Here is a 22,621-nt window from a genome sequence, read left to right on the forward strand (position 1 = left end):
TTTTAAACCATTTAAACAGAAATCATTAGAGGTGAAAGGCGTACTTTGGACATGACCTGGTGACTTTCAACATTAGAACTTGTTATTCCTGTAAAGCTGCACTGTAAATATATATATATATATATATATATATATATATATATATATATATATATATATAAAGTGAAAACATTATTATATAGTTATATTTCTCTAGAGAGATTATTAGTTAGGGATTTTAATGAATTAATTAGAACTTTTTTAAATGTCAGGACATTAAATAAAATGCTTTTGCCTATATTCAAGATACACTTTTTGCAGTGTTAATACAGTGAAAACACCCTATTATTATACACCGAGTTCCCAGTTTATTAGGGACACCTACCTTGTACAGGTCACTCTGGTATACATTTACTGTCTATTAATCTCTGTCCACTAGAGGGGGCTGTCCTTGTCCTGATTTCTTCTGTTTTTGTGTACATGTCATACTAAATCGTTTCAGAAATTAAAACACAATCTAAAATAAAACAAAGCGTAGGAGTAAGTCCACCTCTGAATTACGCAAACAAAGCAAAATTAAAGTTTTGGAGTGGCCTAATCAAAGTCCTGACTTGAACCAATTGAGACACTGTGGTAGGACCATAAAAGGTCAGTTCATGCTCTGAAACCCTCCAGTGTGGCTGAAATAAAGTGGTTCTGCAAAGAAGAGTGGGCCAAAAGTGTTTGGTTGCAGTTTTTGCTGATAAAGGTGGCGCAATCAGATTTTAAGTTTAAAGTGGCAAATAGTTTTTCGCATGGGTGAGGTTTTGGATAACTTTTTTTTTTTTTTTTTTTGGTTTAATAATAATTAAAAAAAGATAACTATTGTGCGTTTATTTACTTTTTATGTTCCATTTCACTTGAAAATCTAAAACTATTTAATATGAGATATACACAAAAACAGAAGAAATCAAACAATAATAAATTTTCACAGCACTGTATTATTTGGATAGTGGCTCATTCTCAGTACAGCAGTCTTAATGACCAAGATTACATGCACACTTGTATTCCGGTATTATTCGGAATTTGGTGGTATTCTGATTAGTATTGTAAACACCGCAGTCTGATTCAGATTAAGACAATATTCAGATTCCCATCCCTGGAATATACCTGTTTTAATTGGAAACGTGTTGCATGTATACACCTTTTTCAGAAAATGTCCTGAAAGGAGATATACATGCATGCTCAGTCTGCAAGGAATTGTGGGCAGCAACGGTAGCATCTTGAATCTCCCAGGAAATAACAACGGGAAAGGAAAAGACGTGTGTAGATCTGTATACTTACAACAATCGTGCACAGTATACATTAATAATCCGATGACTACACATAAACATTATTCAAAATATGGCTATAACCTGAATACAGAATTAAACAGAATTTGATGTGCATGTAAACGTAGTCACTGGCATGATTAGTGTCCATGTGTGTGGTGTTGGGGTGATTGTATCCAGCCAACAGCATTCTGTGGTCAGAAACTCAATACTGAAAATGTAGATAATTACTTTAAAATAAAGGGACATGAAAGAATCTTTGCATCTTTGGATTATTTATTTTTTCCTCCTGTTAATTTCATAATTGGAAATTTCCCCCCTGCTATTTTAGAGCTGAACATTAATAGAAACTAAATTCCCCATAATGATCAATAAACTTAGTCAACATGATCATTCATACTACACAATTAATCATGGTTGTCTAATGACAGAATCCTTGAGGTTTCTGTAACCTGCATTAAGGACAAAGCCCAGAAAGAGGAAGACTTAGCTTTGTGTATAGTTATTTATGTAAAGCAATAGTCCAAATGAACGTTTTCTGTAAATCTATTTATTAGTTTCACCTGCAAATGAGATTATGCAGACTCAGCACTAGATCACAAAGCCTCAATCATCTGAAAATGAAGGCTGTATGCAGTAGTGTGGAATGGAATGGTTAAACAGCTGGAATGGCTCAGCATAAACAGAAGTGCTGTGTGTTCAGATGCTGCACTGCTGAAGCTTCTTGTCAGCTTGCTTCAGAGAGATCCAAATGTTGAGCATAGAGGCACGTAGTTTGGCCCACACCAGGTGATCAGTCAGGCCCAGGATCTGAGCAGCATGTTGGGCAGCTGAGTCTGGAGACAGAACTGTAGAACAGCCCAGACCTGAAGAAGAGAAAAGAGAGAATGTTAAAAGACTTGGTGGAGGACTAATTTGGCAACTGGGAGTGGCACGTTAAGGCAAGGTACACATACAAACAAACCTGACTAACCCCTAAAGCCAAGCCTTAAAATGTAATGCATCTGCCAGAAAAAGCGTAAACACTGTGACTCAATCCACACCACTCAGTGTGTAATGCAACGCTTATAGATAATTTAATATTGGCATCAAATCTGCAGAACACGCTCGTTCCCCTAATGATGCACAGATCAGTCACGGTCCAGTGACTGCTGGGAACAATTAAATTTGGCCACTGCAAAGCACTTTATACTGTTGCAGGTTTTTCTCCAAATTCTTATGACACCAATTTCTATAAATCTACAAGTTAATCTGTGTGCACATTCTAAACCGATCAGATGGTGTCTTGATCAGCTCCTTGGTGGTGAACCAGTATATCGTGTACACGAGTTCAGACACTGGTAAGGAAACTGGCTCACTACACACTGGGACACTGATGACTGGTGATATGAATATGTACTTGTGTTGTAAAACATCATCAATGTGAAAATCCAAACAAAATATTTAAATTTTATGTCATTATTTTGTCAGCTTAATCTCGTGTGTTTCTGTCATGGTAATTCAAGCAGGATAATAGGCGAGCTAGTGGATTTAAAAAAAAAAAAAAAAATCAATCATTAAACACTTCAAACTCGTTAGACTCAAACAAACTGCATACAGAACGTCAAATAAACGTTCGTGAGTAATCATTTAAGAGCCACAACAACGATAACAAACTGCTTACATTTATAAACAAAGTTGGCTGAGAGTTCATCTGGCGTTTTTTCAAGCTGAGACTTCAGAAAACATGACGTCATTTCCACTAAGGGAACACAGTGAGCATCGATGCTCCCTGGCTTTTGCAGTGTATTGTGGGATTTTCTTTTGCACTGGAAGAATTTTGCGATTGAGGCAGCCTTTAAAATGGCCGACTCCCTAATCAGCGCCCCGACTACTGAACTAGGGGAGCTGATTGAGATGCAACCCTAAAATCATTCCACTTATCCCATCAAATGTGACTGACTGCAGAATGTACCGATTAATGCAGTACTTAATCAGCTAGTGCAGTGGGATAATGAATAAAAACAATAGTTGAACACGTCTTTCTGCTGATTCTGAAAATAAAGCTAGCTTTTAGGTCATGAGGACATCCTGCCATGCGGTCATGCGTCTTAGTACTCGCTGCACCATGCTTTCATACTCTGATTATGCTGCAGATCTACAGCACACAGCAGCAGGGAAAGTGTCACAGCAAAACGAACACAGGTTTGTAGGTTCCATCTCTTCGTACTGATAATTCCACATTGCAAAATAAAAAGTACAGCACCATGACACTGAGGATTGTTATTTGTGTACTGAAACATGGAGCCATTTAAAATCAACCAATCAATAAATAAAGCGTACCATCAAGGTAATTGCACAATATTTACTGTGTTCTTAAAACACAGAACTTTGGTATAGAAGGACAGATCTCAGTATGTAAGCGTCTTAGCACTAAAGTAATGTACTTCTGTGTTACTAGGCAGTCCAGTATGGGGAAACCTAGTGCTCTTAAACAAAGATCTTGATCAAGTAGACCAGATGAATCCTTACCACTGGGCATACGTAAAGATGACCAGATGTCTTGAGCGCCCCAGTCAGACGTAACAGGAGGACAGTTAATGACAGGGTAAACCGTGTTTCCTGACATCACTGGACCCAAACCGTTACTCCTCCCTGCAACGGCTACAAAAATGGTGGGGACACCATCACCTGAGGAAAGAAATGCACAGTGATGCATAATAAGACTGGGAATTCTTACCGAGACTGTGGTTACAATGCAACTTCACTTCTATAAAAACATTTCTGCACACGTTATTGTCCTTCGTCTTACCCTCATATTCAGATTTGATGCGGAGTGTCTCGTCAGGGCCTTTATGCGCAGAGGTGACTCGGACATGGCAGGGGATTCCGTATGAGCCGCAAGCTTTACGGATCCTCTCAGAGTGAGCCATGTCAGACGTAGAGCCCATCAGTACGACAACTCTCCCACTCGCCTGCGGCTCCAGGAGCAGCTGAAGGCACATGCAAACATGCAAGTTACAAAACAGAATTTCAGCAAAGGATTAAGACTAACAAACTAGTAAAACACTAACACCTTCACACTTGAGGTTTTTTGGACTCTGAGCCATTTGCCCTGAGGTACCCCGGTCCTCTTAAAAGAAGTGTTCTAGGGCTCGCTTCAACAGAACCCTGGTACGACATGACTGGATATTAAACTTGTCAGGTCTCTTCTTTTTCAACTTTTTATGATAGTGGAGAGGCTTATTTTGCTCAGCGGAGGACACAGAACGCCTCGTATACGGAGAGAAGAAGGCATTCAAAGGCAAATGGTCCCAACTTATAAAAACTCTGAATTTTTAACCATGTGAACAGCTTCACCTGAAGTAAATTTCATTGCTGAAAGTAAATTTGGAAAGTATGTGATTCATTATTAAGGAAGACAGGAAGTAATTATGCATCACTATTATCAAACAGTGTAAGCACAACACAATAAAACTAAGCCAGACTTTTCACAGGACTAGTAATAAGGTTACGGTAATGATCTTGCCTCTGTGGTGCAAGTGCTTGCACGGAGAACATTGCAAAAACACTATTTCAATTTGGCACCAACATTTAAACAATAATAATTTGAAAACAAAAACAAAAAAATAATTAAAAACCCCAAACAAATGGATGAGCCTAGTATGTACCATTTTGTAAAGTGACTAATTCCCCCACCCACCACACTTAAATTATCCAAGTATGGATCCTGGGTGCAGACTTGAATATTCAGGTCAAATACAAAAAACACTCTTAATGCACGAAAGTCATTAGGCCATATCGTGGAGCCATTGTAGTGAGCATACACTCTGGTTTGTCCATAGCCCTAAGACTAACAGCTAATCGATTCTGATGTAATAATGCAGAAAGCATGGTCATTCTCGGAACAATATTATAATATATATATATATATATATATATATATAAATAACAAAAAAGGTTGAGGTTCATGGAGACTGAAGTCTCTTGTGAAAGCTATGGATCGTATTAAAGGTTGAGAAGTACACAGAGTTAACAAAGAGATACGAAGCGTTAACATGAGCAAACAGGCAAATTGTGCAATTTCGGCCAGCTACGTGTAAATGTTTAACATCCTTAAAGGAGAATTACTATGATGTGAGGCGATGTGGAGAAGTTCTATGGCCCACACCACACGTGCTCACAGCAAGAGAACAAAGGCAACAAAAAGAAGATACGGTTCAAGTATCTAGAACTTCCAGCAATAACAGTACTGTAATGGAAAGCTGTGAATAGGTGCAAGCATGTGTGAATATACCTGTACTCTTTCAGCCACCCATTCAAAGTTCTTCTTGACCATTTGCATGGCCTCAGGTGTGACCTCTTTCAGGTCACGGTATACCTGTATGAGAAACAGAACACAAGGTTAACCTGACTGCACCTAGCAAGGGCCCATCATAATTTGATGTGCACCGAAATATCTTCCAACTCAACTTTTGCTGTACTAGAGGATAGGGGAAATGTTCTAGTGAAGCACATAGACTACATGTCTAGACAGGAAAAACAATACTGGCTCTGCATGATTTTTTTTCTTGACTGGTCCTTATAATTGACTGAATGAGACAATTATCAGAAATGTGCACAGAAAGGGGGTTGGTCTGGGAATTTTGTGCTAAATATAAGACAAAGCAAAAATGACAGACATGGGGCTTCAGGCAGTGCCAGTCCTGCATAAACCTTGCCTGTTTGTCTTTCTGTTGGCTGCGATCTCCAGCTGGCCACAGTCTCCATGAGTCGTTGTCGATCACATCAGCCAGCACAACTTCCTTGGTGGTCACATTCACGCCAAACTCGATCTAAATAGAACGACAGAATTTGTCCATGCTGGGAGTAAATACTTCAATGATAACAGAAATTAGTTTTTTTTTTTTTTTTTTTTTTTAAATGTTTGGCACAACACTGCATTGCTTCAGCTTAGCTTTAAAATACATCCCAGTCTAGTGTCTTAAAGTACCTTCATATCCACAAGAGTGCAGTTCTGGGTGGCCCAGGCCTTCTCCAGGACCTCAAAGATGGCAACTGTGCTCTTACTCATAATGTCCACCTCACAGCGGCCAATCGTCACATCTGCCAGCTCAAAGCCAGCCGCCAAGATCTGCTCCTCAGACCATTGCGGGTCGTTATTGGCATCATCCTGCAAGGAAACAGATATGCAGACATATAAATCACTTTCCATTTAATCAAATTTGGAGTAAAAGTCTGTCATAGAGGAGGAGATCACAAACCGTGCTATCCATCATGCAATCTTGAGCAAAGAACTGATTATAGATTCTCTCCAATGGTGCTATTACTTATCTGAGCACCACACCAAGCAGTGTTGTTTCATCAGTAAACTGACTCAACACTCCAGAGATAACAGCGTGGGGTACAGTCCCATCATTTACTTTCATTATCGAGCTGTTCTCTAATAAGCATGTAGCAATATATTGACCAGACCACAGTCCTCTGAAGTTTTAGTGTTAGTTGAGAGACACGAGATGGCTGAACCATCGCTGGACACCCACCTTGAAAAACATCTCCATCTTTAGTGGTGAGAAGCGATAGCCTTCTTTGACACCTGGATTCCTTTTAAGGAAGGAGCCCGTGGCGATGCGTCTACACACCCACTCAATGGGGATCATCTCACAGTGGCTGGCTATGAATGCCGTCTCCGAATGCTGCTTTACGAACGCAGTCTTAATTCCTTACGGAACAAAGCAGATGATACAGATCGGTGAGAAACTGTACATTCAGAAAGTTTAAATATAAAATGCAAAGCATGTGGTATAAAGAAATTACTGTTATGCATGATGCAGGGTTTCAATAAACAGCTGCTCTGTGGCTGGACCGAGTACATATTCTCTCATGTTCAAAGCTGATGGAATGTTTCAGTATTAAAAAGCGATGAATTAGTGATTTAAAAAAATAATGATAATTTACTTCATAAACAGTCAGAAAAAATATCATGGTGTGTTAGCTGTGACGGACTTAATATATGAAAGCTGGACAATACTGGCAATAGACAGACCAGTTGAGCATGAACGGATATGCAGATGTGTGAATCGCATTGAATTTAATTCAAGAAAGCACAAGTCACAAGGTAATGATTTTAACAAGCACGAGTTTTCTCATGAGCTACAGAGATGGACTGCAGTTACACCAATTAACTACAAGTGATGTGTTAAAGGGCAATACTTCTGAATTAGGCCAGTGTTGTCCTTTGTTTTCACATGATGTCACAAAAAAAAAAAAAAAAAGAAAAGAAGTGTACTTTGCTGTCAGCCATTTTGATTCCCTACACAAACGTGCGAAGGCTGCTACACTGTGGTATAGATGTAAATGTTCCAATCCACCAGGTGGACAAAACAAGTGAAGGTTCTATAAAAGTTGTGAAAGTTATGACTCACGAGATACTCATTGTCTGAAGAAAGGCGCAGGTTATCAATGGCTGCTGTTAATCGTAAGGATCTCTACACGGTTAAAAGTACGTGTATATACACTGTCACCTGAGGTGAAGGAGCTGCATAGAGGACATTTTTAATGAGCATTTAATATTGTATTTTTAACAAATTTACAAAAGAAATTAAACTACATTTTTAATTTCAGGAAATAAGGCCTATCTGCATGACAGGACCAATCCATTAAGCAAAAACTAGGGAATCAAAATGGCTGCACAGTTAGAAAAACAATGTTGCATTGTGGGTAACTGTGCAAGTCACAGCAACCCATAGAAGAGGCAACATTTAAAATTGATTCAAAAGCAGTTCCAGGATTAGAACTGCTCCAATTCTGGTGTTGAGGCTTTGCATTGCACTATTACAACCAGTATTACTTGGTTATATCAAGAAAATGACCAGGAAGAAAATATTGTGATTACAGGTTAGAAGTTATCAAACTTGTGCAACTTTAAACACTACATTATAGACTGTATGAAGGTGACACTGACAAAGCAACTGAGAGTGAAAAGCTTCTGAGCTCACCAGCTTCTTGCAGGAGCTTGAAGACACAGCTGGTGGTCTTGTTGGAGATTGCTGCCTTGCCCTCCATCTGGTCTTTTCTCACTGCGTTACCCGCTGTAATCTGGTCTTTAGACTGGACCAGAACCTGGCCCGGCATGTCCAGCAGCTCAAAGATCTGCTTGGTCTTGCCCTCGCTGAGCTTTTTGCCAAGCTTCAGATCTACAAAGCGGTAGGGGAAAGAACAGCAGAAACTCATTAAAAACCTGCACAGGCAGAAATTCCCTGAAAAAACCAACAAACATGAATCCACTGTGTTACACATGAAGCGATCGAACCTGTGTTACACGTGAACAAATATTACTATTACACCTCACTGTGCTTCAGCATGTGAACTCGATCAAACCTTACTGTGTTACGTGTGAACTCGATCAAATATTACTGTTACACATGATGGAACCGGACTGCGCTGCTCTCGAGCGTGATGGAACCGGACTGCGCTGCTCTCGAGCGTGATGGAACCGGACTGCGCTGCTCTCGAGCGTGATGGAACCGGACTGCGCTGCTCTCGAGCGTGATGGAACCGGACTGCGCTGCTCGCGAGCGTGATGGAACCGGACTGCGCTGCTCGCGAGCGTGATGGAACCGGACTGCGCTGCTCGCGAGCGTGATGGAACCGGACTGCGCTGCTCGCGAGCGTGATGGAACCGGACTGCGCTGCTCGCGAGCGTGATGGAACCGGACTGCGCTGCTCTCGAGCGTGATGGAACCGGACTGCGTTGCTCTTGAGGGTGATCGAGCCTGACTGCATTACATGTGGGGCAGCTGTGGCTCAGGTGGTAGAACGTGTTGTCCACTAATCCTAGGGTTGGAGGTTCGATTCCCAGCCCACGTGACTCCACATGCTGAAGTGTCCTTGGGCAAGACACTGAATGGCAAGTTAGCACCTTACATGGCAGCTCTGCTACCACTGGTGTGTGTGTGTGTGTGTGTGTGTGTGTGTGAGAGAGTGAGTGAGTGAGTGAGACACAGTGTAAAGCGCTTTGGATAAAAGCGCGATAAGTGCGCCATTTATTTACCATTTACGTGATGGAACCTGCGTTGCTCTTGAACGTGATGGAACCTGACTGCGTTGCCAAAATCAAAGGCAATCGGCCCATTAGTGCTACTTAATTCGTAATGATGCAGAATGACCGATAACTAATTAACATATCAAGGAAACAAACTTTCAAGGTGTCAGGTTATTTTCGGGTCAACACTCCATCATGTATTGCTGCACCCTGACCAAATCATGGCGCGAGCACACACACTCACACCCCAAAACTTCACACAGCTACATACCTGATGTCGACGCCATTTCGGTTACAACTCTTTTGTCCTGCAAAAAAAAAAAAAAAAAAAAAACAGAAAATGATAATCAATCACAGAATCTGATCTGAACAATATTAAAAGTTAAGCTGCACTACCTACAGGCAGGGAGCTGGAGCGCTGAACGAAGGAACCGTGTGATGAGAAAAAGGGACGACTGAGAATACAAGTTACGACACTTTATAAAAAAGGAGGCAGTGACGCCATCTTCACCACGTGGAAAAGTCTCGTGTCTTGTTCTTTTGAAGCAGCAGTTGCCTAATCAGATATTGTTTAAAAACTCTGCAGATACTATCTGAGATCTGCGATATCTATTGAGTAGTTTCTTCCAGATTTTAATCTATTTTCTCTTCAGACTAGTTAACTTTAACTTTGATATATATATTTTATTATTATTTTGTGCGACCAGAAGTTTCTTTTCTAGCCGTTTTGCGGCGATTCGAACCCCCCTTTCTGTAGTTGGTACATTCCTGCATAAGCGGCTGCCTGAGGCAGCACGTGGTCGGACTGGCAGATTGTCAGGCTGCGTGGGGAGTGAAGTTTTGTAGTTTATTTTGTAACTTTTTGTGGGTATTTGGGATTTTTGCTGGACATGGAGTTTGAAGAATCCGGTATCGGAGAGGAATGTGGGGTTTTCGGCTGTCTTGCAGCAGGCGAGTGGCCGACACAACTAGAAGTTGCGCAGATTATAACACTAGGGCTTGTAGCTTTGCAGCACAGGTAAGTTAACTGTTTACACCTCTGATGCATTTGTCACTTAGGTTCTTTCATCCTTTTGAAAAAGGCTGAATTAAAACTAGAATAGACCACACAAGACGCTTTAACTGATTTCTGTAAACTGTTGCAAATAACAGTTGAGTTTCTCCTGTCTGTAGAGTAGTTTGAGGTGCCAATACTTTAGAAACTCTTCATCGCTGAAATGGATTTCATGTGCAAGCCTCCAGTGCACGCGGTCTTAATAGAAGATTTAAGCCTCTCTGACAACCCATCACAGTGCGACCAGGAACTTTTGCGTCTGTAGAATGAATTTAGAGGTAGTTTTTATTTTTGGATTATGTATTTTTATTTAAACAATAAACAAGGACTAAGATTCAGCAGGGCACTTTCTTATAACCAGTGATATCAGTTTAAAGGGTTTCATTCCTGATTTCTGCAGAGGTTCCTAAACTTTATGAGCAAACAATCCTAAATGGTCATTATGAATTTTCTGCGTTGATCATTGTGCTTTTTTTGTTGTAAAATTCCAGATTTATAATCTGGCCTACTGTAACATTTTGTAACTTTTATTCATTCATAAACATATGTGTAACATGAGTGACTAGAAACCAAAGTAATATTTCTTTCATGGACATACCAGACATTTGACAGCTTGTCAAAAAGTCAGGAGTTGTATTTGAAAGGGCATTAGCACGTCCCATTTCCAATGACACACAAGGAATTAAAACACAACGTGATGCATTCTTATAGGAAAATAATCCATGCCGTAGTGGTGTGATGCAGCCCGACCCGAAGCAGTGGAGCCTAGTTTATACACGATGACATGGCTTTGCATGCATGTGCAGAAGCAGCGGCAAAATGAGCAACACTCTTCACACACTCACTTGCATACCTTATGTACAACTGGAACATTAGCCTAGATGGAACATTTACTAACATCTCGGTTTTCCAGGTTTCCAGGTGAACTTTGAAATGTTTAGCGGCGTTAAACACACCGGCAAACTTTTTGTTAAAACGTTCCGTTGTCGTGATTGTTGTCATGAGCTGCATCTCAAATCTAAACATCTGACCCTACATTCAGAAGTATTTCTTCATCTAGAAAATCCAGAAGACTAGTATGTTAAATGTACTCTTCGATAGCAGTCTTAAAAATGTAAACACTTGTAACTGTATTAGGAAAACCGGTTAGTCTTAGTACTCAATAACGGTCTAGAATAGTACATGAGTATGCAATTTGACACAGAACACTAGTTTGTTTTAAAGGAGGTAGATGGATGAGGAGATTTTCACGTTTCTATTACTGAATTCCTATTCCACTGCAGCATGTCGGGATAAAGAAAATACTTTCAAAATAGTAATGCACAAAAGCCATCTTCATAATGAGTCATATTTGTAATAATAATTTGTAAAATTAATTATAAAAAAAAAGCGAAGATTGAGTTTCCCCTCACAAACTTATTTGTAAATCAAGCGACCCGTCTTGGGGTTGTGACCCTTAGTTTGTGAACCCCCGGAGTACTGAGTGATCTGTTTACTGATGTGCTGTATTGGCTCACCTGATTATAGTTAGTTTCAGCCATAGAGTGCACGGAGATGATCTCCATAATCGGAATGTATTGATCCTGCTCCTCTTTGCACTGATAGTCAATGTGCTCAGACCAGTCCGTGCTGCTGTCTCCATCATCAATGCATTCCTGAAACCTTTTGCTGAAAACACTGCAATCTGGAAGCACAGAAAATTCAAGAATCTAAAGAAATTCATGTCAGCATGGGTTTCCTTGTTTCTATGATCATACAGAACACCTTCTGTAACACAATTTGCAGGGTTAAAGAATCCAAACAGCTTTCAGGCACATGCATTTATCTTGCTTTCAGTGGATTGCTGTTAGTTCTGTACTTTGGCCTGCAACTTTTTGAGTCCGAGTTATAACTTATTGTGATTTACTTTTTTTTTTTTTTTGTAAAGTCATAGCCTACATTAAGTGTTGTTATCCTCTTTGTAACCTTCCAGGGTTTCTCCAGAGGGCCAAACTGAAGAACCCTTAATGGTTTTAGATTGAACTTTTTTGCTAAGAAGATTCTGTTGGCTGAACAAACCCTGTGACTTTTACTAGCTTTCTGACTTTCAAGATATCATGACTTGTGATTTTTGTCTTGCTCGTTTCACACTCAAGTTTTGTGCTCATATGACTGCAGTCACAATGTAAGATTTTTTTTTTATTCATTATAAAATGAGAAGATTGAAGGACCTTCATCTGTGGCCTTCCGCTTTTTTCCTCTTCTCGACCCGGCAGGATCTCTGTCTGTGAATGTTGTCTCTGTGTCACCTGTGCACGTGCACACACACGCACGCAAAACTTATTTCCTGTGGACTTGAGCAGAACTGTTTTGAAGTGATGGTACATATCCCTATAGTTCAATGTATTACCTGTCTTTACTTTATATTCCTGGCCTCCTCCATATGTACCTGCTGTGACAGAATGACCGGACAAAGGCTGTTCCTCATATCTTGTCTGAACGCTGTCTTTTGACCTTGCCAGCATGCCATTTAACTGGTCCGCTGTTTCATATTCCACTCCAGTGAGTTCCTCTGGCCTCAAAATGGCATCTGCTCTAGCCTCATTTTGGTACGCTCTTGTGCCGATGCCTGGAGACCTTAACATGGCATCATCTATGGTCTGCTGATCATATCCGACAGCAATGATGTCACTGTCCTCATGTGCAGGCAGTTCACAGATAGAGTGCTCCTCTAATGTGGGTGGACTGAACATCCCAGAGTTTCTGTATAGGCCTCTGACTGGCTGGGACAGAATGCTGTCTAGCTGTTCATAGAACTTCATGATGCGCCTGGTGTCTCCGATATCAGCCTTGCCTCTCTGTAGGGATCGGTACAGATATTTCAAGTTCTTGTATTTGGTGCGACACTGTTTCCAATCCCTCTCCACACCCTGCTGAAGGAGCCGGCGTGATATTTGCACAAACACGTCCTTGTTTCGGGTCGAGCCTTGCAGCTGCTGTTGGATTCCTTCCTCAGACCAGATATTGAGCAGCGCTGCCACTTCCTCCTCGGACCAGTTTCGGCCCGAGTCATGGACCGTGATCACATTCTCCTCGTCTGATTGCCTTCGAGCAACAGGTGATATGGATGAACCTGGTTTTAGAAAATAGCAGATCAGGAAATCAGTTAGTGTGTATAATTGTGAACACCGTTATCACAGCTACTGAACCAATTGTCGGTCTTTTGATCTGATGACGCACCTGTATCTTTTGTGATGAGGTGTTGAGAACCGGTATTTATTATTGTTTGCATATCTGCCAGACTCTCATCTGTAGTGGAATGAGCAGTGCCAAAAGCAAATGAGAATCAAAACTAGGGAGGAAAAGCTACTTGAATGAGACTTTATGTATAGGTTGTACTTTTGTTTATCAAAGAACATCAAAAATACCTAGCACTTTCTTAGCTTATGTTTATTCTCTTACCATCGTCAATTTTAATGTACTGCTCTTCTTCTGGTTCTCTCCTCGCAGCTGTCTGGTCAACCTCTGTTCCTTTCCTGGGAGAATTCTCCTCCTCATCAAGGAAATCCTCAGTGTCCTTGCCCTGCAAGATTGCATCCATCTCCGCAAAGAAGCGCATAGGTCGACCTTGGTTCTTGCTGACCTTGTAGTCATATTTAAGGTTCTTGTATTTGGTGCGACACTGTCTCCAGTCTCGCACCACTCCATGCTGGAGTTCCAGACGGCGGGCCATCTCCTGGAAGATTGCCTTGTTTCGATGGGTGCTCTGCAGCCGCACCTGCATTTCTCGGTCAGCCCAGATGTTGAGGAGAGCCCGAATCTCTTTATCAGACCAGTGTCTCCCTCCCTCCATACCAGAGAGAGGAACAAAATGTTGGTCTCCGCTGCCTGAATAAAAGAAAACAGTGGAAATTAGAGGACATCTAAACTGGCACAGGAATTGGACTGGTTCTTCATATAGTCCTTTGTATGTCATGAAGCTGAGCTAAGACCCCATTCACACCTGGCACTAGCATGCATCCTGGGTGATCTGATTATAAATGGACAGCACTAACTGCAGGTGTAATTGGGGGTCCAATATGTCTCTGAGAATTCTTGTCATCCAATCACTCAAACCACCCTTGGGCGTGGCCTGGGCCTGTAGTGTGAATGCTCATTTCTCTCGTTTCGTTAAACAGACCACGCGAATTAAATGTTTGAAACATGAGTGAGGATCAGCCAGACATTCCTGGTCGAAAACAAAATGTCGTGGAATCCTTCCTTCAGAAGAAGTCATGTATGAAATATGATCACAGTTGATGCATTTAAAATGCCTGGTGTAAACAGCTATGTTAATACCATGTATGAACACAGTAGCATTTAGAGATTAACCTTAACCATTAAAAAAAAGTTTATTCATCTTATGTGCCATGTATTTATAAGAACTCTAAGAAGAAGCAAACCAATACTGACCTGAGAGATTAGTCTGAACTCTGGAGGATGAGAAGTAGAAATGGTAAAAATGAGTTTTATAAATTACGGTTCTTGTGTTTAGTGGTCTTTTGTTAAATTATTAATGATGCAGGTCTTCTACATTGACCTCACGTGAAAACGTGATGAAAGTGAATAGATGGGTAGCTTTCTGAGGTATGAACTAAATCTTAATGAATAACATGGCTGTGTTTTGAAATATTTAAGGGCTTTTCATTTGTGGTGCTTTTAAGCATTCATTTTGGTTTGTAGAAATTGTTGGGGGGGGGAAGTAAAAGGAAAAAAAAGTATTATTTTAGCAGCAAAGAATTTATAATAATAATAATAATAATAATAATATTTTTTTTAGTTACTGTCTGTCTAAATTTGAGGAAATTAAACCAAAATGTTGTATAGAGAAGTTGCTCATTATTAAAAAAGAAATAAATCGGTGTAGTTTGTGGCAGTGTCGGATATTTACCCTCCTGAAAGTTGCTCAGAGAAGCGTTCCCCTGTCTTCTGCTGACAGGATTGGTCTGTTCTTCGTCCATCTCGTAAGACCTTTGGGTGGTGCTGTCCATCGATGTCCGGATGGCTGGAGGTCTCCAGTCGGGTAGTGCCATTGCTCTGCTTTGTGCCTGGCAGCTCAGCCAGTCCCTGCACACGCCCAACTCGCTTAGGCGGCTCGAGATGGCCTCATACTTGGCCTTGTCCTCAGTCTCGTCCCAGGCTTCCCTCTCCCTCCACACCACGAGCAAGGCCCTAACTTCTTCCCCTCCCCAGCGACCACTTGCTCCTCTTTGGCTCTCTTCCTCCTCTCTGCTTGTTTTCTGCTCTGTACTAAGTTCCATGCTCTTGAGCTAGAAGCTTGGAAATGGCTTCTCTTGAATTTCTGCTTCTCCTTTTTCTCTCCCTCCCCCTTTGCCTTAAGCTCAGTGTCCTAGGCAACCAGACAGTTGAGCCAGTTAGGAATGGTCATGTGACGGAGCGCAGCTTTGTGACTGGCTTAAGCTGAAGGGGGGAGGGGGTGTGGAAATGTGAGAAGTGGCTTGGCAAACAAAGCTGCAGCTGCAGCAAGAACCCCTACTAATACGGAAAACGATAAAGGTTAAGAGCTTGTGTGTGTGTGTGTGAGAGAGAGAGAGAGAGAGAGAGAGCGAGCGAGAGAGAGAGAATTTTCAGTTTTGAAATCTGTGTGTATTGTTTCTGTGCAGCAGGCAGGTTATTTCAGCCCGTCTTGCAAACGCTTCCCTCTTTCTTTCTCCGCCGTTTTCTCTGTTCCTTCTTCCCCCCGGCAACCGCCCTCTTTCTCTGGAAACCTACTTCACACACACAAACCAGTTTGATCTGCCTCTGGGCTTAAAGCAAGGCAGCTGCCGAGTCGTAAACCAGGCTGGAAGCATGCTTGTTCGATTTTATTTATTTATTTACTTATTTATTTATTTAAATAGGTTTTTAACATCAGAGGGAAAGAATTAGGCATGGAGGGGAGGGAGACCTTTCCATCCTGTTCTATCTTTCAGCAGTCAGCCATGCTGAAGCTTGTTATGGCAACATTGCCTGAACTAGTTTGCACACGATTACATTACTACATCCACCCCCACCCCCCACCACCCAAACCAAAACACGTCTGAAAATACTTTCAGTTTAATGTTGATGTTTCATAAGTCATTTTATAACTATGTGATGGTATCGTTTATGATCATGCCAGCATTACATGATCATTCCACTTAAATTGATTAAAATAACATGTTGGTAATAGGCATAAATGACATCGTACTTAACCAGATCTGCACGCCTAAAAGTGGAGTAAACCTCCACTCTGAGCTCAGAGTTTAGTCAGAATTGATCAAACCTGGAAGACTAAAAACCCTGTACAGGCGCATAGTTTCAAAGCAATTAGCACCACATGCAATAACATTATTAACACTGTGCTTTTGTTACGTTTAATTAGAGGCCAAGAAAGTGCAGGCATTGTTACAAGTAATGGATCCAGTCCACCAACGTACACCACCCTGAAGGTAATACCTGTTTTAAAGATGTTTAATCTTTGCATGAAGTAGTGTACCCTAAGTCCCAAAAAGAGAATTATTGAGAGTTGGAATTTGGGGCTTTTCGCATTCACATATTATCGTCATGAATGCTGAAGAAAGCTCTTTCCTCTCTTGTTTTTTTTTTTTTTATATCCTCTCTCTCCTTAGGGCATGGGGTTAGTGAGCACAGCTTTTAAACCAGAAGACATGCTGAAACTGCGATATGGTAACTTGGGGATTGGGCACACGCGCTATTCTACCACAGGAATGTCAGAGCTGCAGAACTGCCAGCCCTTTGTGGTGGACACTCTGCATGGCAGGATTGCAGTGGCCCACAACGGAGAACTTTTCAACGCTGCTGCACTTCGCAGAAAGGCAAGCCATTGTTTTATATTTTTTTTGTGACCATGGAGGACTTTTTTGATGCACAAAGGGGTTTGAATTCACCACTGTGTTAAATTCAATCAGTTCTGAAAATTTTTACTATTAAAAAATGCAAGATTCTCAATGCTTACCCATGATATGCATTTTATTCAAACACTTTTTTGTTACAAACCTACGTAGTTTAGTACAGGAAGGAAATCTGGTTTGAAACGGCTCGTTTCAGCTGTTCAGGATCGGTTCCTTCTTTTGGGAGTCAATAACTCCGTTTGTCCTGCACTTTGATTTTTTTTAAACTTTGCAGACGTTTTACATTCACAAACAGTTTTATAACACACTACATGAAAGGTAACATCTGAAAAAACATAATAGGTGCACTTTAAAATTGAAATGATAGAAAGCTTATTTTCGTGTCACGTTTTAGGTTATTGGTTCTGGATGATTAAATAGTTTATCACAATTTTTGGTAAATCACAAGCAGGGAAAATGAAATATCTCACAAACCTAAACAGAACTGTTATCCGTCATCTTTTAATGACCTGTGAATACCTGATGTTTGTTCCGGTACCATCTGATTATTATTATTATTATTATTATTATTATTATTATTATTATTATTAATAATATTGCTTAGGTTTGCCTAGGAAGGTTTTTTTTTTTAAAACTAATTCGTGAGATGTCCTTTTTAAAACGTGTCATTTGTTGTAGATTCTACATCCCACTTCATGAACAGGAAACAAGAAAGAAAACAAAAACCAAATTTGTATGCATATGTCTTCTAGGTGATGAGACATGGTGTGGGGCTTTCCACTAGTTCAGACAGTGAGCTCATCACTCAGCTCCTTTGCCTGACTCCGCCCATGGAGGAGGTCGACAATCCTGATTGGGTAGCGCGGTCAGTTCCATATGTTCAACATAACCAGTGTTTAACGTTCCTTGTATAATTGCACGTGAAACCGTTCCTACTATTTTGGTGTTGTCGAAATTCAACAACCTGGATTATTAAAGCGACGTATAGAATATTCTGCTATAATGGTTTTTATTTGTTTTGGTTGATTTTCAGCATTAAGAACTTGATGACCTTGACACCAACGTCATACTCCCTGCTGATAATGCACAAAGATGTGATCTACGCTGTGCGAGACCCATATGGCAACAGACCTCTGTGTATCGGACGGCTGGTGCCCATCTCCAAACTACACAGCTCTGGTATGGAGAGAGAAAAAGCAGATCGGAGACAAAAAATAAGGGGAAGGATAAAACATACTTGAGTAAAGGAGCTGTAGATGAGGGTGTAGTAGTGATTTAGGAACAAAATGTAATTAGAAACATAACTTTACTCAAGCTTAAACAGCAGCATAAGGAAATCCTAAAAATTCTGACGGCTGAATATTTGCATTTACGTTTAAATGTATAGGGTTTTTTGTTTGTTTTGTTTTTACACAAAAGCAGTAATTTTTAGAAGAGATCATCCACACCACTTTAAATAAATCTCACACACACACTCTTTCTATGTTCCTCAGGAGGTGGAGAAGGAGACACAGAAGGCTGGGTTGTTTCCTCAGAGTCCTGCAGCTTCCAGTCCATTGGCGCCAAGTGAGACTTTTAAACGTGTCCCTTTGAAACTGGCAACATATTGGTACAGCAGGTGGATGCCTCCCGTTGTCTCTGTCCACAGGTATTACTGTGAAGTCCGGCCTGGAGAAATAGTGCAGATCTCCAAACACGGGGTCAAGAGCCTGAACATAATCCCCCGTCCTGAGGGAGATCCTCCAGCCTTTTGTATATTCGAGTATGTCTACTTCGCCAGGCCAGACTCCATATTTGAAGGCAAGTGCATAATTCTTTAAAAAAAACAAAAAACGATTCAATTCAAATGTCATTTCCCAAATGCTAGAATTTATCTCGGTTTAGTCTTTGAAAGATGAGCAGTTTTAGGAAATGTTCCAAATTTAATAGCTTATTCTAACAAGGCTGACAACTTCACATAATAATAACGTATAATGGAGATTAGTTTATAGCCTGCTAGGAAATTGGCTAGATACTGAAGAGGCTATGAGATGTTTTTTGTTTGTTTGTTTGTTTGTTTTTTGATGTAGTATCTTAAGTTATTGAGAGTAGAGGTCGACGGATAGTGGATTTAACAGATAACTAAGCACCTGCCGATTAACCGTTTAATTACCCGATCATTTTTAAAATTGATACTGAATGAAGACATAAAACTCGAGTAAATATTGCTGAACAGTATTACGAAAATAAACAGTACTGCCTGTAACATGAAAATGTACTGTGTTTTTTTTAACATGAAATAAATATTCATATATATATATTAACTATTAATAAATCTAAAAGTAAATGATATAGACCCAAACACTAAAAATACCAAATAAAAATAGAGACATCCAAAATTAATGTAAAATTATTATTATTTTTTTTTCCAAATAACACAACAAAATTAGTCAGTGATGGTTTTTACGAGTCTGTTTGTGGTGTGCTGCAGGTCAGATGGTATATACAGTCAGGCAGCGCTGTGGACGCCAGCTGGCCATTGAGGCCCCCACTGATGCAGATGTGGTCAGTACAGTGCCTGAGTCTGCTACTCCAGCTGCTTTAGGATATGCACAAGAGGTAAGAGATGAGGAAATAATGTATGAGCTTTTTTTTTGTATTAATTATGTTTATTATGATTATGCAGGTAGTTCTAGTCAGTTTAATCACCATTGTAAATTAATGCGCTGCCTATAAACAACTGTAACCATAGTAACATACAGTTACAGCTGCATACAGTAGTTAAACTCGCAGCTCTGTTGTTAATAGAGACGCGACACAGACGCAGGTAATTTCACACACACAATCGCGCACAAAAAAACTATTTATTATAATTCATTCAAATATATATCATCTCATCGCACGGCTTTATCTGTGTATGATTTAGAACGGGTGAAATTCTAGACCCGTATATAAAATAACTAACATTCATACCCCCTCCCAAAACCTTACTAGAAGCTAAATTGCTAAATGCACACCCCTTGGTGTGAATGTGCGTATGTGCCCTGTGATGGACAGGGTGTATTCTCGCCTTATGTCCAGTGTTCCCCTGATGACCAGGATAAAGTGGTCACTGACGGATGAATGAATTGAATTTGATGAATCCTCCATTGCTCCCTGCTTAATTCCCTTCACGTTTGTATTTGTGATCTGTACCCAGTGTTATAACTTTGACCGCACGTATTGTTCTGTCTCACCAGTCTGGCCTGCCCTACGTAGAGGTCCTGTGTAAAAACCGCTACGTCGGCAGGACATTTATTCAACCAGATACTCGTTTGCGTCAGCTTGGGGTGGCCAAGAAATTTGGGGCGCTGACGGACAACTTTGCTGGAAAACGAGTAGTTCTCGTTGACGATTCCATTGTGAGAGGCAACACCATCTCACCAATTATTAAACTGCTCAAAGAGGCAGGAGCAACAGAGGTAGGATCTATACGAATGTATTAACATGTATGTGTGATGTGTATACAGAGTGTTTAATTTGACATTTAATAACATTCAGTTAAAAGTTCCTTCTGCTTTACTAATACAGTTTTTAATTCCTTCCTTGAAAATCAACGAGTAGGTCCACATTCGTGTGGCATCACCTCCGATTCGGTTCCCCTGCTACATGGGCATCAACATTCCTACCAAAGAAGAGCTTATTGCTAACAGACCAGAGTTCAAGGACCTTGCTAACTATTTAGGCAAGTCAAGATAAATATTGGCTCCCACGTCTAATGGTCTGTTTGCATAAATTCTTGCATATTTTTAAAAGGAAATTATTTACTCCTGTAAAATACAATATGCAATTTATATAAGATTTTATTTACTTAAAAATAAAAACTGCATCGTACTACCAATATATAGAATTGATTTTTGCAAGCCACAATTTGCAATACAGTTGTTTGTAAAAGTGCAGCCCCCTTGGTTTCTAAATGGAGAAGAAAAAATCCATCTCTTTACAATTTATTTACAAAATAGAATTCCCTGTTCATTTATTACTTTTTAAAAAAAATTTCCTTTTTGGATTTACCCCCTCCCATTTTTCTCCCCAGTTGGGTCACCTGCCAGCTCTCCGCTATTAAATGCCAGATACAGATTAAGCTGGGGAGGGTAAAGGCTAATATGTGCTTCCTCTGAGAGACATCAAGCCAGTCAACAACATCTTTTCGATCTGCTCCTCACACGCTCTAATGAAAGCGTGATCTGACCGATTAGTCATAACATTAAAACTACTGGCCAGTGACAAAAATAACGTTGATTATCTCGTTACATTGGCACCTGTAAAGGGGTGGGATATATTAGGCAGGAAGTGAACAGTCAGTTCTCAAAGTTGATGTGTTAGAAGCAGGAGAAATGGGCAAGTGTAAGGATCTGAGTGACTTTGACAAGGGACAAATTGTGATGGTTAGACGACTGGGTCAGAACATCTCCAAAACGGCAGGTCTTGTGGGATGTTCGCAGCATGCAGTGGTTAGTACCTACCAAAAGTGATTTAAAGTCAGTTTGAGTTTTATTTTTGTCTGTGCCACTCAGGAGCCTATCCAATGTTTTTTATTGCAACGTTTTTGTATGTGAATTTTCCGAGAACAGATCCCTGATGATGATCTTGTGTTGCATAGGAGCTACCAGTGTGCATTACCTGTCTGTCGAGGGCCTGGTGACAGCAGTTCAGAGTGGGATCGAGCCCTACGAGAATGAGCAGATCAGCTCCAGCAGCAAGACCAGCAGAAAACTGGGTCATTGTACAGCCTGCCTGACCGGCAAATACCCCATCGAGCTGGAGTGGTGACGAAGCACACAGCAACACAACAGCCAACATTGCACCTCATGAAAATTCAGCCTGTGACATGTGGTAACCACTGTATGTAGATTAGGTCTACTATACTGGGAGGTATGAAACCCAACGGTGATTGCTGAGTGCATTTAATCATAATGCTCTCGATTAACAAGGGTTTCAACCCTCCCGACGACATTGACATTTATTCACACTGTTGTATATTTTGCCATGTAATTACTGTGAGGCAGGATATACTTCAGTGTGTTAACTCGTCTGCTAATTTAAGCACTTTTTTCCAGTCTTTCTCTGTACCCCTCAATTTTTTTTCACCCTTTCTCTAGTGAAGGGCTTTGGTTCATCTTACCACATGGTTTGAAGAGTTGTGCAACCTTGCTTCAGTGACACGTCCAAGTTATACGCAGAGCATTTATGTAACGTTACACTTAACCTTTTGAATTTCTATTGAATGTCATGAACTTGTACATGTGCCTTACTTCTGGCCACATAGCATCTGAGAGCTTGAAATCAACATATTTTTTTTTTTGCTTTACAACTGTAATAAAAGACTTTTTCCAGCTGCATTTTCCAATAAAATTGATTGTTC

At 40.5% G+C, this 22,621-nt stretch overlaps 2 protein-coding genes across 6 annotated transcripts; one reads left to right on the top strand and one right to left on the bottom strand.

Moving 5' to 3' along the window:
* Window positions 1-1,547: 1,547 nt before the first annotated feature.
* Window positions 1,548-15,660, bottom strand: paics (phosphoribosylaminoimidazole carboxylase, phosphoribosylaminoimidazole succinocarboxamide synthetase). Of its 3 annotated transcripts, XM_017455767.2 has the most exons (15): window positions 15,276-15,660; window positions 13,808-14,233; window positions 13,586-13,654; window positions 12,756-13,478; window positions 12,577-12,654; window positions 11,884-12,050; window positions 9,584-9,620; window positions 8,267-8,464; window positions 6,812-6,990; window positions 6,262-6,441; window positions 5,990-6,103; window positions 5,566-5,649; window positions 4,081-4,261; window positions 3,801-3,959; window positions 1,548-2,155 (listed from the first exon to the last, which is right to left on the bottom strand). In XM_017455767.2, exons 1-15 carry the CDS (start codon window positions 15,643-15,645, stop codon window positions 1,989-1,991), a joined length of 3,132 nt encoding a protein of 1,043 aa, XP_017311256.1. In that variant the 5' UTR covers window positions 15,646-15,660; the 3' UTR covers window positions 1,548-1,988. The 3 variants fall into 3 exon arrangements, with proteins under 3 accessions (XP_017311256.1, XP_053531744.1, XP_053531745.1); XM_053675769.1 differs by lacking the exons at window positions 11,884-12,050; window positions 12,577-12,654; window positions 12,756-13,478; ... (1 more) ...; window positions 13,808-14,233; window positions 15,276-15,660 and adding an exon at window positions 9,713-9,850; XM_053675770.1 differs by lacking the exons at window positions 11,884-12,050; window positions 12,577-12,654; window positions 12,756-13,478; ... (1 more) ...; window positions 13,808-14,233; window positions 15,276-15,660 and adding an exon at window positions 9,709-9,847.
* On the top strand, window positions 10,196-22,594 carry ppat (phosphoribosyl pyrophosphate amidotransferase). Of its 3 annotated transcripts, none has more exons than XM_017455773.3 (11): window positions 10,196-10,330; window positions 16,749-16,815; window positions 16,996-17,202; window positions 17,991-18,103; window positions 18,272-18,417; window positions 18,732-18,804; window positions 18,887-19,038; window positions 19,709-19,836; window positions 20,457-20,678; window positions 20,821-20,941; window positions 21,860-22,594. In XM_017455773.3, the coding sequence occupies exons 1-11, from the start codon at window positions 10,203-10,205 to the stop codon at window positions 22,027-22,029; spliced, it is 1,527 nt and encodes a 508-aa protein (XP_017311262.1). In that variant the 5' UTR covers window positions 10,196-10,202; the 3' UTR covers window positions 22,030-22,594. The 3 variants fall into 3 exon arrangements, with proteins under 3 accessions (XP_017311262.1, XP_053531747.1, XP_017311264.1); XM_053675772.1 differs by having other exon boundaries at window positions 21,831-21,966; XM_017455775.2 differs by lacking the exon at window positions 10,196-10,330 and adding an exon at window positions 15,880-15,901.
* Window positions 22,595-22,621: the final 27 nt, after the last annotated feature.

Source organism: Ictalurus punctatus, chromosome 25, assembly GCF_001660625.3.
Source record: "Ictalurus punctatus breed USDA103 chromosome 25, Coco_2.0, whole genome shotgun sequence".
Lineage (NCBI taxonomy): Eukaryota > Metazoa > Chordata > Actinopteri > Siluriformes > Ictaluridae > Ictalurus > Ictalurus punctatus.

Excerpts from the sequence above, each read along its gene's own strand:
- ppat (XM_017455773.3), top strand. The coding sequence starts at position 10,203 with ATGGAGTTTGAAGAATCCGGTATCGGAGAGGAATGTGGGGTTTTCGGC. Across the intron at positions 10,331-16,748 it reads CTTGTAGCTTTGCAGCACAG|AGGCCAAGAAAGTGCAGGCA; the intron begins GTAAGTTAACTG and ends ACGTTTAATTAG. Across the intron at positions 20,679-20,820 it reads AAGAGGCAGGAGCAACAGAG|GTCCACATTCGTGTGGCATC; the intron begins GTAGGATCTATA and ends ATCAACGAGTAG.
- paics (XM_017455767.2), bottom strand. The coding sequence starts at position 15,645 with ATGGAACTTAGTACAGAGCAGAAAACAAGCAGAGAGGAGGAAGAGAGC. Across the intron at positions 6,991-8,266 it reads CAAGCTCCTGCAAGAAGCTG|GAATTAAGACTGCGTTCGTA; the intron begins GTGAGCTCAGAA and ends TTGTTCCGTAAG. Across the intron at positions 5,650-5,989 it reads GCCAACAGAAAGACAAACAG|GTATACCGTGACCTGAAAGA; the intron begins GCAAGGTTTATG and ends TTTCTCATACAG.